This window comes from Bos taurus, chromosome 9 (genome assembly GCF_002263795.3).
Source record: "Bos taurus isolate L1 Dominette 01449 registration number 42190680 breed Hereford chromosome 9, ARS-UCD2.0, whole genome shotgun sequence".
In the NCBI taxonomy this organism is placed as follows: Eukaryota; Metazoa; Chordata; class Mammalia; order Artiodactyla; family Bovidae; genus Bos; species Bos taurus.
Window position 1 is genome coordinate 79,906,652 of NC_037336.1, and position 17,874 is coordinate 79,924,525.

The following is a 17,874-nucleotide window of genomic DNA, read 5'->3' on the forward strand; positions in this document are numbered from 1 at the left end:
GGGATTATGTTAGAAATCCATATCAAAACATATTTGAAAATAGCCCACATAATTTCAAGTGCAATGTGACATTTACCAAGAGATCTTTGACTTAGCCATTGAAAGGCTCAGTAAAGTTAAAAGACAAAAAACAAAACAAAACAGAGAGGGTGATTGCAGAGAAGAAAGCATTTAGATGAGAAATTACATCATCTATTCATGTGTTGGTCAAAATTATTTTTAAAAGTGAGCAGATACCTCTGGTTAGTCAAAAATGGAGGTGCAAGGAAGACAAGGATGAACAGGTATAGAACTGGTTAAGAATCTGTTCATTCAAAGAAAGTTTTACTTTTTATCTTGCTCTAACATAGTATCTGGGTTGTTATGGGTATGATAAAGAATCACGGCAGTTATCAAGCTGAAGAAACTATTGCAAAGGAACTGGCTTGGATTCATCAGAGTGGTGGTTTTCCAGGCTCGAATTCACCCCAAAAGGGTTGTCGTAAAACTAGCACAGCCTGTCAAGATGAAGCAGAGACTTTATAACTCTGAATTCTATCTTTTCAGTCGTGTTAGTGTCCAACGTTTATGGGCAGTGTTTCCTACTCCCTGATCAGTTAAATAAAGCTGAAAGGCACTGGGAGGAGTAAGAGTCAATTATTCCGATCCCCAGTTGCAGCTTAAAGCCCTTTCCAGAAAGTTAGAAGAGCATATTTTTCCAGGTGGTATGAAGAGCCTCTTTGAGGCATGTGGGTTGATATAAAGATTCTCAAAGGGAAAACATGTGATAGAAAGAACAGAGATGGAGATGAGAAGTCAAACAGATTCTTTTGGATGCCAAAGGAAAACTCTATAAAGTTTTGTGATTTTAAGTTCTGCTCCTGGCACCAAGATCCACAAGTAGATGGAAAAAAAAAAAAAACAAACCCTGAAGACTGAAGAGGGACCAGCCCTCTGTTTTCTCACTTTGGCCTCCAAGTGCCCTTGGCGCTCCTGCTACATTTCTGCTCCTCCCGCCTGCAGTGTTCAGAATTTCTTTCCATACCGCATGTGCATGCTTCCAGATGTGGCTACCTTCCACATTTCCCACGGCTGAACTCTAAGCGGGATATTTTGTCCTAAAATAATCTTGGGATAATATTTATTGCCAGACTGATTTAAATACATGTGAAAAGGGCTAGTTGCTACAAATAGTCAACTAACCTGTTATGAGAGTCCCATTCTGATTTAAAAATGGAACTCTGTCTCATGGCTGAAGAATCTGCATGGTACCTTGGAAATTTAAAATATATTTATCCCAAAGAATTCTGATTTCTCATGCCTGTTATCTGCTTTTGTCCCATAGCATCACAATTCATTGTGGGAAGCAGAGCATGTAAATGACTTCTATTACAAAGTCTTAGAGAAGTATAAGATTTTGAATGTAATTTATATACATGTCTCTTAAACTTAGCTTCCCAAGTGGTACTAGTGGTAGAGAACCCACCTGCCAGTGCAGGAGATGTGTATTTTCAGGTTTGCTTAAAAATAAGCAGTGTCATCTAATGCTGTATAATTATGATATAAAGTAGCACTGTACCATCTAAAAAATTATTAAGTCAGTTTTCTTAGCTTTAACCTCCTTCTGTATGACTGTGGTCAGCCTCAGAGCCTCAAAATAAGTCACATCTTAATATGGTAGTCATTCAGTCGTGTCCGACTCTTTGTGACCCCATGGACTGTAGCCCCCCAGGCTCCTCCATTCCTGGGGTTTTCCAGACAAGAATACTGGAGTGGGTTGCCATTTCCTTCTCCAGGGGATCTTCCCGACTCAGGGATAGAACCCAGGTCTCCAGCATTATAGGCAGACTCTTTACCATCTGAGCTACCAGGGAAGCCTTTAATATCAGGGAGGCAAACCAGAACTGGGTCTTTCCCAGTGTCCTCAAAACACAGGGGCTTCCCTGGTGGCTCAGAGGTTAAAGTGTCTGCCTCCAGTGCGAGAGACCGGGTTCGATCCCTGGGTCGGGAAGATCCCCTGGAGAAGGAAATGGTAACCCACTCTAGTATTCTTGCCTGGAGAATCCCATGGACAGAGAAGCCTGGTAGGCTACAGTCCACGGGATCACAAAGAGTCGGACACAACTGAGTGACTTCACTATTCACTATTCAAAACACCAGATGTATGCTCTGAAGTTTTTTCTCCAATATATATGACATTTATAAAAACTTCTGAGTGTTAAGGGAAACATCATCTAGCAAATTTCATTTTCTGCCGTCTACTAAAAGTCATTTGCTCAGTGTGAATCCCAAGCATGAGTAAGGCCAGGATTAAAGCCTGAGAACCAAAGTCCTTAATTAGAGTTTGTAATCTTTTCCAGCTCTGATAAGTGATTTTGTTAAACAATTGTTTAAGAAACACATGGTTAGCTATATTCTCAGCTCTAGGACAAAAATACCTCCAACAACAAATTCTGCAAATCCTGCCCCAGTGCACAAAAATAGATCCAACCCAAGTCAAAGAGCTCCCTTTCCACCTCTGACTCCTTCACCTGTAACCTGTGCTGACCTAACTTCCATGCATTCTGCTCCCTGTACTAGGAAGCTGCCATCACCTCTTCAACACATGAAAGATTCTCAAAAGGAAAAACAATCTATATTGTGTACACCTGTATTACAAAGCATGAGTGCTAATTAAAGGGGTTTTCTGTGTTAGCAAGCAGGTTGGGGACTTGGGGGTTGTTGGTGTAGGAAGGCTTTAAAAGGCAATCAGATTTAGTCAGAGTGTGAAGATGAGGTCCAAACTGTTAGTCACTCAGTCATGCCTGACTCTTTGTGAGCCCATGGACTGCAGCCCACCAAGCTCCTCTGTCCATGGGATCTCCCGGGCAAGAATGCTGGAGTGGGTTGCTATTTCCTTCTCCAGGGGATCTTCCTGTCCCAGGGATCGAATCTGGGTTTCCTGCATTACACGCAGTTTCTTTACTGCCTGAGCTACCAGGGAAGCCCAATCAGATTCAATCAAAATGTAAAGATGAGGTCCAAACCCAGTGCCTCTTCTGTACTTCCTGGGAAGATAGCTCTACCTGCTAGGTCCTGATTCTGTGGAGTTTTGAATGTGGGGGAAAATCTTTCCCCTACTCTGAGACTTGTCGTGTCTGAGCTCCAGGCCAGGCCAGGCTGCAAGCGGGTTTCTTGTCTCCAGTTCTTCCTCCCCAGCCCAGCTTCTCTCCTTGTCAATAGCACAGGGACCCTCAGGAAGGGTGTGTGTGTGTGCGTGTGTGTGTTTATTTTCTGAAAGACTGAAGTTTGATTCATATTTAGTAGAGCTTTCTTTTAAAATTAGAACTTCCCCATCCTATCTGATATCATCTTAGACAAGTAATTGTGTCACTAGCATATATTTTCATCACTGATTGTTTTATTACTAATAAAATATCATTAATAAATAACATAATAATGTTTTACTTATATAAGTATGTATAAAATGATATGGTAACAATAATAAGGGCTTCCCTAGTAGCTCAGCTGGTAAAGAATCTGCCTGCAATGCAGAAAACCCTGGTTCAATTCCTGGGTCAGGAAGCTACACTGGAGAAGGGATAGGCTACCCATTCCAATATTCTCAGGCTTCCCTTGTGGCTCAGCTGGTAAAGAATCCGCCTGCAATGCGGGAGACCTGGGTTCAATAGAAATTGGTGGAACACCTCCTAAGTAAGTGTCTACCACTCAGTGATAACCAAACAAGCCAAACCCGGAGGAGGAGAATCAGCCACGGTCATCTCACTGCATTCAGGGTCTAACCTGCAGAAATCCAGCACATTCCCTTCTGTAATCGTTCTTAATAATGTAATTTATTCTGGAGTAAAACTGTGACCACTTTCAGTTAAGATATTGAAAAATAGAACGTAAAAGCACAGCCTTAGATCTCATTTGAAAATTTATCTGTACGTGTAAAATAAGAGTACTTTAAATACTCGCCCCACGTTTCCAGTTACACAGGCTACAGTGTAATTTACAGTTTTCTTGATGAATACTCCATACTCAAAAAGAATGGATAGGCCTTAATGTCCATTAAAGGTACTTTAGTCATTTTCACTTTTATGGTGTTCTGTGCTAGACCCTGTGCTCCATGAAAACAATGATCATCCCCTTGGAATTTCCTGCTCCTAAAACAAAGTGCCTCCTGCTTAGCAGTGCTTAGTTGTCACTGAGTAGATTATTCTGTTGGAAACCCCTTAACTTCCTACCCAAAGTTTTCTTCAGGTTCAGTTTAAGCCCTTGCACTCTCTAGAATACCCTCACTTATGTAGATAATCTGCTTAATATGGTATATTATTAAGGCATTACTTGGCAACTAATTTGCATACCTTTCAGAAACTTTTGCCTTAAATATATTTTCACTGTATTCCTGTCACTCCTTAACTTGTGTTCTGTTAACTCCTGTTTTTAAGCCCCTACACCCAAACACATTTAAGACATTCAGATGTACATGTGTGTATTAAATTATCTCATGTAAAATAGATGAGTGATTAATCTTGGTTATATTTATTCATTCAACAAAACATTTATGGAGGTCCTGCTTAGTTCCTGGCATTATTTTGGGAATGGCTAGTACAGCATTAGATAGACAAGCATCCCTGTGTTCTTGAAGCTTATTATTTACTAGCAAGGGATAATCAAGCAAAGAGATAAATGAATACATAAGGAATACAAGAATATCAGGTACTGATCAGTGCCATAGCAAGAATAGGTGTGTGCAAGGATGTGTGAGCAGAGGCTAAGACATAAAAAATAAAGAGAAACAGTTGATGATGACCTCTTTGAGGGGTTTTATCTGAGACCTGAATGGCAGGTTAAGATCCTGTTATGGAAAGGTTTGAAGGAAGAACTATCGAATTATTGAGCTGAAATGAGTTTAATATATTTGTTTGAGGGCAATGATGAAGAGCACTTCTGTTTTGAACATCAGGGATGGTGGCTCAGTGATAAAGAATCCACTTGCAATGCAGGAGATGTGGGTTCGATCCCTGGGTCAGGAAGATTCCCTGGAGAAGGATATGGTAACCCATTCTGGTATTCCTGCCTGGGAAGTCCTGTGGACAGAGGAGTTTGGAGGACTACAGTCCATGGGGTCTCAGAGTCGGACATGACTTAGTGACTAAACCACCCCCTCCACAGGAGAAAATGGTATCAAGACTGTATTTCAAGGGGCTTCCCTAGCAGTCCAGTGGATAAGACCACCTTCCAATGCAGGGAGTATGTGTTCTATCCTTGGTCGGGGAGCTAAAACCCCACATGCCTCTCAGCCATAAAACCAAATCATGGAACAGGAGCAATGTTATAACAAAATTCAATAAAGATTAAAAAAAAGTGGTTTACGTGGAAAAAAAAAATCTTTAAAAAAGAGAGGATGTATTTCAAGAATGAGAGAGTGATCAGTTGTTTTGAATACTGTTGAGAGGCCTAGTAAAATGGGAAAGAAAACTGAATTAACAGTAGGGGAGTTCCTGTGATCTACAGGAGCAGTTTTAGTGGTCTCAGAGATGTGGACAGTCTCAGAGATGTGGACAATGGCCTCAGAGATGTGGATAGTCGCCTCTTTAGAGCAGGTTGAGAAGAAAAGAAATGAGAAAAAACAGGGACAGCAAAAGTTAGTCATTGGATGTTTTGTTGAGAAAGGGAATGAAGAAGTAGAAGCTGGAAGAAGATTGGGGGTCAAAGGAGAAATTCTTTGATTATTTAAAAGAGAGTTACTAGGATATGCTTGTGAGTAATGGGAATAACCAAGTTTGGAGGAAGAGAGGTAGAAATTGAGGCAGCCAAGAGAAGGTAAAAATGCAAAAGCAAATTTTAAAAGAGGCTGGCTCCCAAAGCACGAGTGATACAGCTTTTGATCGATGCAGGCGAACTGTAAGTATATGAAGAGCACTTGACAATACAGAAATGCTTCCGCATTAAAATGTTGAGAAACTAAAGCAGGTCAGGTGGAGCTGCATGAAATTGCTGATTTGGGGCCATTTTTGACTTGTAAAAATACCACTTTTCTATGGCCCAGACTTACAATAATATGCTTACATAAAATAGCTCAGAATACACAAATTGAAATAGATGATGAGCTCATGGATATTTTCTCTTTGTTTTCACATAATTTTAAAACAAATATAAGGGAAACATTAAGTGTCTCTTAAAGTGAATATTGCCTATTTCAGATTAGTCTTTAGGTTACGTCACAACAAATACTGATTAAAACAAGGACAGAATTAGATTCATGTAATTGTTCTAGTTTTATCTGAGCCTCTGTGTTCTATTCTAAAGGATTAAAACATCAGCTGCATACTTAAAGATTCCTTCCATCTTTGTTTCTTAGTGATTTGGGTGTAAAAAAAAAATAAATTGAATCCATGTGTTTTGTAAGATTTGTCTTTAGCGATGTGTCATTTTGCCTAATTGTTTTATATTTTCTTTTGTCCCAGGCTTATTTATATTTATCTTCCACTGTGCTATGAAGGAGAATGTTCAGAAACAGTGGAGACGGCATCTCTGCTGTGGTAGATTTCGGTTGGCAGACAACTCAGGTAAAGGGGCATGTTGGTGATCGAGCTTTTTACATTAAGAGTGTGGTCAGAAGTGTTTGTGATTTGGGCTTCCCAGGTGGCTCAGTAGTAAAGAATCTGCATGCCAATGCAGGAGACTCAGGTTCTATACCTGGATCAGGAAGAGCCCCTGAAATGGCAACCCACTCCAGGATTCTTGCCTAGAAAACTCCATGGACAGAGGAACCTGGCGGGCTACAGTCCATGGGATCACAAAGAATAAGATACACCTAAGCAAATGTGAGTACACACACATCTGCATTGTCAGAGCAACCCAGTCCCAGTGGTAGCAAGGTGTAAAGGTGGAGTGTGTAAAGATGCTTGGTCGGAGTCTTAGATTATTAAGACTGCATGGGACCGGAGGACTTGGACCTGACTGTTCTATTTTGCAAAGAAGCATGAGTTCCAGATAGGTTAAGTGAGTTGCTCAAGTTTTTATGTCTAATTTAACAACTCGGTTATCCACTGTACCCTATGTACCTTTCCATATTTTTGAAGTCTTCATTTACATTATTAGACAAAAGAGATTTTTCTCAATATAAAAAAATCCCTGAAGAAAAATATTACTCTTTAAAAAAACCCCTCCAGTGGTTACTTCTCAACCTTAAGATATTAAGTAGAATTTTAAACATAAGGTCAAAGTAAGAAACTTTTCTGTTTCTTCGAGTTGTTACTGTTGACATGTCAATCTCTTGTATGATTCACTGCCAGTGTGTCAGAACATCCAATGCTATGAATCAGTTTCTTAAATAATGTGGTGATGATTTTTCAAGGCAAAGTGTGTGCATGCGTGCTAAGTCAGTTTTGTCCAACTCTGCAACCCCATGGGCTGCAGCCCACCAGGCTCCTCTGTCCATGGGATTCTCCAGGCAAGAATACTGGAGTGGGTTGCCATGCCCTCCTCCAGGGGATCTGCCCAACTCAGAGTTCAAACCTGCATCTCCTGCCTTGCAGGCAGATTCTTTACTGCTGAGCCACCAGGGAAGCCCTCGAGGCAGACTATATCCCTTCTAAAGCAGACTCATGGAGAGATGTCATTTTTTTCAGATTGGAGTAAGACAGCTACCAATATCATCAAGAAAAGTTCTGATAATCTAGGAAAATCTTTGTCCTCCAGCTCCATTGGTTCTAACTCAACCTACCTTACATCCAAGTCTAAATCCAGCTCTACCACTTACTTCAAAAGGAACAGCCACACCGGTGAGTCATTCTGGCCAGAAAAGTGCTAGTAAAGATGTTCTCTGGGACACTTCCCATCATGTTTTCGTGGTGAGAACTGTCATGTCGTAAATATTCATAGATCACAGTGCCCATTAGGGTGCTTATTTTAGACTTAGGAAAATCAAAATTTATTTGCACCTTCAGCACCTTTGTGAATATTTTGTCCTGTTTTTAAAATTTTACAACCAAAATTGAACCTACATTGTCAGAGTGTCATTAACTCAATTATTTTTGTAACTTCATTTGCTTTAAAATTTAATTTTCCTGAAAAAGTATGGTATCTTGTTTTTAAAAGTTATATCTTTATTTAAAAAATACAGAAATTGATTTGCAGATTATTTCAGCATAGTATGACAGTTACCTGGCAAGTTGGAATGAAAACAGGAAGAGACACCATCCAGCTTGTATGTGAAAGACTTAAGTCCTTTGAAATACACACAAATATAAAATCATAATAGTGTACGCCTAAAACTAATACTGATATATGTCAATTATACCTCAATCAAAAAAGATACTTAAGTTCCTAACCATTGGAAGTGTTATTGGTGATTGCTCTCTATATTACTGATTAAATATGAAAGAGGGAACATTATGTTTGGAAAGTGATACAGATGATGAGAAACATTGTATCTTTATTCATCTACCAAATCTTCATGATATTTACAATGATTGCACTTTCTGACATTAAGCCTGTGTGTGAAAAATTCTGAAGACTGTGAAAACACAGGCTAACTTCAGATATACAGATAACTTGACTTCAGACCACTATAATATATTGAATATTGCAATAAAGAGAGTCACACAAATTTTTTGGTTTCTCAGTACTTATATGCACCATATATAAATATATGCTTATATGTTTACTCTGTACTGCAGTCTATTGTGTGTAATACAATCATGTCAAAAAATGTACATACCTTAATTTAAAAAGGTACTTTATTGCTAAAAACTGTGCTTGACTGTCAGCAGACAACACAAATCTTCGATTTATAAAAACTGCAATGTCTGTGAAGGGCTTCAAAGTGAAGTGAAATAAAATGACATATGCCTGCAAGGACCATTTTGCAGTCCTTGATAGCCAGTGAACAATGTGAAAAGGTATACTCCTTTAATAATTTCAGTTGAAAATAGCAGAAATGCTACTTTTAAATACTAATTAAACCTTGGTCAAACAGCTCTCAACACTCAGTATCCAGCACTTTCTAAATGAAAGATGCTTATAAAAGGTAATGGAAATGACTTTTAAGTTTTGTATTTGTTTAGCTAGTAAATGTAGGCAGAAGAAAATGGCACCAAAAACATTCATATTTGGCAAGAGTGATTTGCGTGATGTGTGTATAAATGTTCACATTATAACACTTGCATTTCAAATGACCCTTATGTACATTTGAATCTTTCCACATGTCCCTGCTTGTACCACTCTGGTGCCCACTGCCTGGTATTCAAGATAGCACTGCGGAAAAAAGTTTGAATGTTTAGAGAGTTTTTTAATTCCAAAATTAGTCAAAGAAAGATCTGAAGGGCTTCCCTGGTGGCTCAGCAGTAAAGAATCTGCCTGCCACTGCAGGAGACATGGGTTCGATCCCTGGTCTGGGAAGATCCCACATGCCCAGGAGCAACTAAACCCGTGTGCCACAACTATTGAGCCTGTGCTGTAGAGCCCAGGAACTGCAACTGCTGAGCCCTTGTGCCTCAACTACTGAAGCCTGGGCGCCCTGGAGCGCTCAGCAACCAGAGAAGCCCCTGCGATGGGAAGCCCACGCACGACTGGAGAGTAGCCCCTGTTCGCCACAACTGGAGAAAAGCCCACCCAACAGTGAAGATGCAGTACAGCCAATAAATAAATACAATTATTTTTAAAGAATATCTGAAAACTTGGAGCAGCTTAGGACAGCAGTTCTTAAAGTTTCTTGGAGTTAGGGATACTTTGGGGAATTAAATAGAAGCTATTCCAGAATGGGGTGCAGTCTTTGAGTCCTGCACACAAGCTGCTGCTGCTGCTGCTAAGTTGCTACAGTCGTGTCCGACTCTGTATGACCCCATGGACTGCAGCCTACCAGGCTCCTCCGTCCATGGAATTTTCCAGGCAAGAGTACTGGAGTCCTGCACACAAGCAGTTTTCCTTAAAATTAAGAGGTCTTTGCATTCTTGCTTGAAACACCTGTGTAAGAAACACGATGACAGATATATAATATGAGATAGATTAGTCTACCTAATTGGTAGTTCCCTGGCATAAAATATTGTTTACAGTTAACCCTTGAACAAAACGGTTTGAACTGGGCAGGTCCACTTATACGTAGGTTTTTTTTTAGTACTAACTACAACAAACAGTATTACATGATCCCCAGTTGACTGAATACGTGGATACAGAACTGTGGACACTGAGGAAGCTCAGACACAGAGAGTCAACTGTAAATTGTACTCAGATTTTCAGTTGTTCGGGAAGTAGTGCCTGCTACTCCCAACTATTATGCCAGGCTCTATTGTACTTATAATGAGTGAATTTTATACTTTATTTGATCAGCCTTAAGATTAGATACTCATTTTGTCTCCCCTTTAAAATCCAAATACTTAATGCATTATAAGTTAGTTGTGAATGCATAGGAATTAGCCCAATTGAATTATTTTCCTCTTAATATAACTGAGAATAGCTAGCCTGAAAAACCACTATTAAAATGGTAAACAAGATAACAGGTAGATATTTTGGAACAGAGGGCATTTTGAAATTATAAAATATTTGGTAATAGCATCATGGGGAAAACTGCCTAGAAGATAAAAGGGACTGTAGAAATGGGGATACCAAAGAAAAGCTTTACTGTTTCAAAAGCTTGGATATTTATTTTTGAAGACTTCACTAATGTTAATCATTTCTATTCAAACATTTGGGGTTAAACAGGTTCTTGTTAACTAGTATAAGGATATAGTCAATGGTATGACATGACTTTCATGGTATAATCATTCCAGTCAGTTGACATATGAAGAGTCTTCTGCAGCCTAGCCAGTTCTCAGTGGGACTGCTGGTATACCTAGGTCACTTGGGGTATGTAGAAAGTCGCTGCATATCATCATGGATATCTAGATGGTTTATTTCTTGGAATTGTAGATAATGTCTTCTAAGATCATTCCTTCAACAAAAGTGGATCATTCAGGTAAACTTTTATTACTTTTTTGAATGCATGAATTTTTTTGCAAGGTAATAGAATATTTGCATGGATTAAACTAAGACTCTTGCTGCACCAGCAAAATGGCTTCTTCTTTACAATACTTCTCAGCTAGCCCAAGGACAGTCCTGCATTGAGCTGGAATTTCTGAACTGTCAAATGGTTGTGTGCTGGGCTGGCTCTTCTCTGCATGTGGGTATCTGCAAGCTGCTCCTTCTAGGAAATGTACCATGCTCTGGAGTTAGTGGGTCATATAACAGGAAAAAAAAAAAAAAAGCAGTACTTGAGAGGTTCATTGTAGAATGGAGTACAATTCTTTACCTTTTCACTGCTCTTATGAATTATTGGATATGTCATGGTACATTCACAGAAGTCATAAAAGAGAAATTGTCGATTCCAAGCCTGCTTTTTGAGGACTTTTGTCTGCTTGAAATTTCAGCATCAGTTAAATAATAGTTCATTTCCCTAGCCCCTGGTTTTCAGACTTATAGCAATAATCAAAAATCTATATTATCTACAATATAATAACTATAACTGGGAATTGCAGAAACTGGGAATAGCATATATGTAGAAACACAGACCTAGCTCAGAATTTTACTTTATTAGACTGTGAAGATCCAGAAAATTGGGTCACATATTTGGAATGGAGCTGGTCAACATCTTTAAAAACTGTGTGCCTCTGGAAGTTGTCAATGAAATAGAATGAATGTATCTATGAAGGTTTTTTTGAGGATGTGTAGTTTTCTAAAAACATCAAGTACAAATTGTTCATTATTGAGATTTAAACAAACAGAAAAATTCCCAACAGAAAACCAATGGCTAGTGAATGTGTGAATGGAAGGAAAGCATAGAATCAATCAGCTTGCTGAGAGCTGAATGGGGAGGGACCCTTAGATAATGACCCCTGAGCCTTTTTCTCACCCATCCTGGGTCATCCCACCATGCTTCAGTCTGCTCACTCTTCCCGTAGACCATCTGTTCTCTCTTGCTTCCTCAGTGAGATGGACAAACCATTTTTTATTTTAGCTTTCATTGTATTTAGTGTCTGCTCCAACACCAAGACCACAGTTGAACAATTTGAGTCATTTCCAAAAACAAGATACAATAGCAATGGCTTTTGCCAATTATGGATGGATTTTTAACGTTAAGTCACATACTGGGTCCAGCATACTCAAAACATAAAACATGTGGAGTGAACATTCCATTTTGAGCCATGATTTCTAGACACAGTTTTTCATGATAGAATTTTTTCCTCTTCCACAGTGAATAGAGATGATACAACTGCAGGAGATGGAGTACTTTATAGAAGGTCATATTTGCTCTTTCACTGATGTAGAATCTCTGTAGTTGATTTTAAGATAGAATTTTGTTCCAAAATGTGTTGGGAGAGGGAGGAAGACAGATACTTACAAGATACTCACAGGATACATGAAGATAGTCATGTGTGTTTATAGATAATAGTGTTTAACAGAGTTTCCAGTTTTCTTGCCTGGAGAATTCCATGGACAGAGGAGGGTGGCCGGCTACTGTCCTTGGGGTCGCAAAGAGTCAGACATGACTGAGCAACTAACACATACACACACACGACAGAGTTTCAAGGCATTGGCTGAGCCAATTTTAGAAAGCTATGGGTCTAGGAAAATAATGTTTAATATGTGATACCGAGAAATTTAGGACAGAAATGTATTTAGCAATCCTTTATTACTGTTAGTTGCTATGATTTTATTGCTGCCAGCAACAACATTATTCTGAGACTGTAGCATAGTTAATGAAAACATATACTTAAAATATTTCTGATAAAGATAATTTTGGATTCTAGAATTTAAAAATAATTCATAAAAGATGCCCTTTTTTCTATATTGCATTCATTTCACAAGTTTTTTCCATGAGAAAATGTGTTCAAAATAGCTTTTATGTTTTTTCTTCACTTTTCTTTTCCAAAATTATTTAAATTACATTTCATTAACAATTTTATTATGAAATGTCAAACACATATAAAAAGTAGAGAGGATAATATAATAAATCCCCCTGAATCTATCAACTCATAGCCACCTACACATTTCCCCCTTTCTGTATTACTGTAAAAACATATCATAGACATCTAATTGTTTCTTCCACAGATATTTCAGCACGTTTTAATTCATTGTTATATAATCTGTCACTACTTGGTGCAAGCCATTTGCCATATATATTTTTTCCTCAATTTTCTGATGACTCTATTCACTGGCTCTTTGAAAAATACCACTTAGAAGAACATTTCTTAAACCCCCACAAATTACTGGAAGGCATATTAACATTCATTCATATGCACGAATGCACCTTGAAGATGAAAAACATGAAAATTTAGTGCTGCCTGCTATCGAAACTAAGAAAGAATCAGAGCTCTATTTCCTTTGTGATCTTCTTTAATGTGCAAAATAGAGTGTCCAAAACGATGGCCCTCAGGCATGTCACCAGCTCATCTTGCAGCCTAATTTCTTGTATCATTTCTTTCAGACAATGCTTCCATGGACAAGTCCTCATCAAAACTGACTCATGCTGATGGAGAACAAACATCGATCATTCCTGTCCATCAGGTCATTGATAAGGTCAAGGGTTATTGCAATGCTCATTCAGATAATTTCTATAAAAATATTATCATGTCAGACACTTTCAGCCACAGCACAAAGTTTTGATATCTTTAATATAAGAAAGAGGAATCAGTCTGCACAAACATGAAGATGTGCAAGCATCAGACTCTTAACTAGCAGATGTAAACGTGGTCTTACCTAGGTAACTGCATATATATGACCAGAGTGTTTTGTGAAGAAGGCATTTGTGAAATTCACTATCTGTCTTTTCAGTGTGTTTCTTCCATGGGGGAGTTTCCACCATCACTAAAACGTCACTACTGAGAGCAGCATGATTCAGTACCCACAGGGGATAGGGTTTTTTAAATATATAATCGAATTGACCAATCAGAACTTGGGCTGGGAGGTGGAATATTAAGGTTAGAGGACAAGGGACAGGCCAGGCTATGGAAAAGTTTAGTTTAGAGTTTATTCACACTCCACCTAATAATTAGGTTTGGATATGGCCATTTGCTCCATCATCTTTCTCAACAAGCAAAAGCATACTAATAGGGACTTCCCTGGTGGATCCACTGGTGAGGACTTTGCCTTCCAACATGGGGGGTGAGGGTGGGGTGTGGATTCGATCCCTAGTCAGGGAGCTAAGATTCCCCATGCCTCACAGTCAAAACATAAAACAGAAACAATATTGAAACAAATTCAATAAAGACTTTTAAGAGTCCACATCCAAAAAATCTTTAAAAAAGCATACTAATATTTAAAACTATTTTGGATGCCTACAAGTCCCGTCTCTGCTAGTTTCCCTGAATACAGTAGCATTTCCTCTTTTAACTACAGAGACAAAAGAATGATGTCTGACAAAGTTCAGAAAGGTGGATCTTCCATTATCGCAAATATTTAACCATGAAGAGCACTATGTGCCTAAGAAAGAAAGAATTTCACAAATTTTGACCTGGTTAATACGAACTCATGCTGTTCCATTTATCCTATTCAAGACACGACTTAAACATCATTGTTAATTATAATTTAATCCTATACTTTCGAATCAAATTTAGTGTTGGGGTTTCATTACAGTGGACCTCACAGCAGTTGAAGAATGAACTTCTTACACCTCTATTTTTGATCCTCTACTGTATATTGAGCCATGGGTTCATGGGAGGAATGGAATTTCCATTAGGCATGCTGTGTACAACAGTCTTGCCCTTTTGGGAAAAACAACTATTGAGACTCTATGGTCTTGTCATAGCTCCAGAGACTTTTAAGATATTTCCATTTGCACAAATGAAAAGCCTCTTACTTCCTCTTTCAAGAGTTTTGTTCCAAAGAATATAAACTGAGACTTAGGTGGGTGACTTATCATAATCAAAATAATATATAAACATGTGGGTCTACACTTACCAGTCTGAAAACTATTTGTATATAGGTCCTCTGATTATGAGAGCCAGAGGAGATCTGGCAAGATAGATGGGGTGTTATTTATGGATTAGATTTCTGCATATAAGCCATGCATAATATTAAGCAGCTTTTAGCCTAACTTTCAGACTATCCTGAGTAATGTGCTTGCTAGTGAATGTATAGGAGACTACATTTTAATTGTTCTTAAATGATGGATGAGTGTCCAGTTTCTTAGAAATTGATCTCAATATGTGCTGTACCTTTACATTTGCTCTGAGTTATCTGAGATGTTTCAGGTTCTGGAAGCAGCCTAAGTGAGAAGATGAGACATTCTGGCAGAACGAAACTGCTTAAAGGCAGAAGCCAGACTGAGCACCTGGGGACCTTTCCCTCTGTGCCGGAAGCAGGTAGCCCTTAGTTGGAGACATAGGAAAGCTCTCAGACTGCACAGCAACCAAGGGACGTCTCACCTTCCGCTCATCCTCAGTCATGAAGGTTTTTGGCAAACCCAAACAGGTGATGATGTGGTAATAAGTTTTCATACCATTCCATTTTGTAGCATCCTGGAACCCTGTTCTGGGAGATAAAAGCATGGCTCAGCCTGGCCTTCCCAGGAGAAGGGTACAGACAGAAGGGAAAGATAGTAAATCTGAGGTTACTAAGATTCCCTACAGCAGAGTCACATTGTTTTCCATAGGCATGTATGTTAACAGGCTGCTATTTGGGCAGAGGTTACATCTAGATGAAAGTTAACTAGTCACTGAATCTTCATATACTCTCCTCCAAGCCTTAGAGATGATAGAATTTAATTAGCTTTCAACTGTGAGATTTCTACCCAAAGTGCTTATGTAGTTATGAGTAATTAAAGTGAGAACTTTAAAAATATCTTTGGTTTCTACTCATATTCATGCAGATCTTGGAAAAATGTTTTTTTCATATTTGACAACAGTATCAGCTCCACTTTAGAAATTTCGAGTAATCGGGTAAGGATAAAAAAAAAAAAAAATGGAGAAACAGCTGAATAGAAACATTTGCAAGTGGACTTGAGTTCTACACATGTAGTTCTCACCTTCATTTAGCCCCCTCAGAACAGAACTTCAGGAATTTAGCTCTGGAGCCAAAATTATTTTAGCCTAACTTTGAGAATAATATCAACTTAAGACTCTCTGGGGTTGGAAGAGAGTTGAAAAAGAGTTTCAGTTTTTGTTGTTTTTTAATTTTCCTCATTTTCCTTTTTGTAAACTGCATTATGTTAGAGTCAGTCTAGGATCCCGATATGTTTTCCATTGTTGTCACCATGACGTGCATTGTAAAGCTTTGTTTGTTTAATGTTGGCATAGACTCTTTTGTACATATTTATTTATTTGTGTTTATAAATGTGAGCTTGTTTTATATCTTACCTTTATATTGCCTGGCTTTGTTATTTTAATTAACTTTCTATCAGAGAGACTGTATATATTTTTTTCTAAATACTTTGTGAAAGAGTTTTCTGTAGCAGTATCTCTGAATTTGATGAATAAAAAATGACTGTGAGTGCAGATTAGAATAAGCAGTAAAGAAGCTACTATAGCTGATTTGCCGTTTTACTTAAATGGAAAATGTTTTTCAAATAAATGCCTATGTTGTTTGTGATCCAAATTATTGAATTCCTTTATGAGTGACTGTTTTTATTTCTGCCTCTTAAATAGGAAAAGATTATTTGACAACTGGAAAATAACCTGCCACCAATTAAGCTAGTGACATGGGGTGACTATGCCAAAACACTGAGAATGAATATTTTAGAAAGATCTAGTTCACTGGGGATTAATGCATTTTGAAGTTCTTAGATTTTCTTGAGATGACTGATGCAAAGCCAAGCTCTGTGGCAAATTAAAAGTAATGTAGGTTTCCTTTTTGGGAAGTCTTCAGCCTTCTGAAAAGGGAACCAAATCAATAATATGACATAGAAGTTTGGTCTTAGGATTTTTTTTTTTTCACATTTATAGTCACTGTTTTCTTTGTGGGAGGTTTAGAAAATGACAGAATTTAGCCAACTTGACTTGAATGATGAGAGCAGGACCTCCTCACTTCCTTTGCTGTGATTATTTAGGATAACTCTCTTCTGCAGAGAGCCAAGGCCCAATTTGGCTCACGGCCCTACTTAGTGCTAAGTTGTGAGGCGTGTTGGCTGGTCACTGCTAACTCAGGTCTTCTGAGCCAACTTCATAACTCCTGGCCAAGCCATGTTAAGAAAACAGGCAAGCAGTTGGTGAAGCTTCATCTCCAGTCACATATAGCAGGTTGAAGCTAGAGGAGCAGCAGTGGGAAGTAGGTGGGAAACACTTATTGATTTTCAGACCAATCTGTGTTTGTAGTGTTTTGAAATCTGAAGGAACTGGGCTTTGCAAACATAGTGTTTTGGAAGAATGCCTGTGTTTCCAGTTGAGTAACATTCTATTTTTCTCGTATAAAAGTACTGTCTCTCTCTCCCTCTTTCTGTCCCCCTCCCTCCCTTTTCTGCTTCCCCCAATTTTCCTCATATTCTCACTTTTTCCCCTCTTTCTTTCTTCCTCCCTCTTCATATCAAGGAATAATACTTAACTGTTCTCTTTTTCTGCTTCCCTAGTGAAAAATAAGAATAAACATGAAGATGCAAGGGTGGGATGAGAATTACAGGGAGAAGGTTAGCCCTGACAAAGAGAAGAGGCATACGGGGACTTCTCTGGTGATCCAGTGTTTAAGACTCTGTGCTTCCAACACAGCGGGTGCAGGTTCAATCCCTGGTCGGGGAACCAAGATTGTGTATGCTGTGCTAAGACCCCACATGCCTGTGTGGCCAAAAAAAAAAAGAAAGAAAGAAGAAGAAGAGGCATAGCTTTCTTCTGAGGTTGAACTACTGGTTATTAGATGAGACAAGGAAGTATAAAGGGACCGATAGGGAGTCAGTGTTGGATTTCCTGATTTTTATTAATTAAAATAATTAGAAGCTCTTTC

General features: G+C 38.6%; 1 protein-coding gene across 7 annotated transcripts in view; it reads left to right on the forward strand.

Annotated features, from left to right (window-relative positions):
* The window catches only part of ADGRG6 (adhesion G protein-coupled receptor G6), a 153,505-nt gene extending 136,966 nt beyond the window's left edge, over positions 1-16,539 (forward strand). For 5 of the 7 annotated variants that reach the window (XM_005210998.5, XM_010808639.4, XM_002690290.7 and 2 more), the window contains 3 exons: positions 6,435-6,536; positions 7,602-7,754; positions 13,433-16,539. In XM_005210998.5, the coding sequence (XP_005211055.1) occupies positions 6,435-6,536; positions 7,602-7,754; positions 13,433-13,611 (434 nt within the window). In that variant the 3' untranslated portion in view covers positions 13,612-16,539. Of the gene's footprint in view, positions 1-6,434; positions 6,537-7,601; positions 7,755-10,878; positions 10,925-13,432 lie in introns of all 7 variants that reach the window. The other 2 variants (XM_015472887.3, XM_015472888.3) reach the window with 1 other exon arrangement.
* Positions 16,540-17,874: the final 1,335 nt, after the last annotated feature.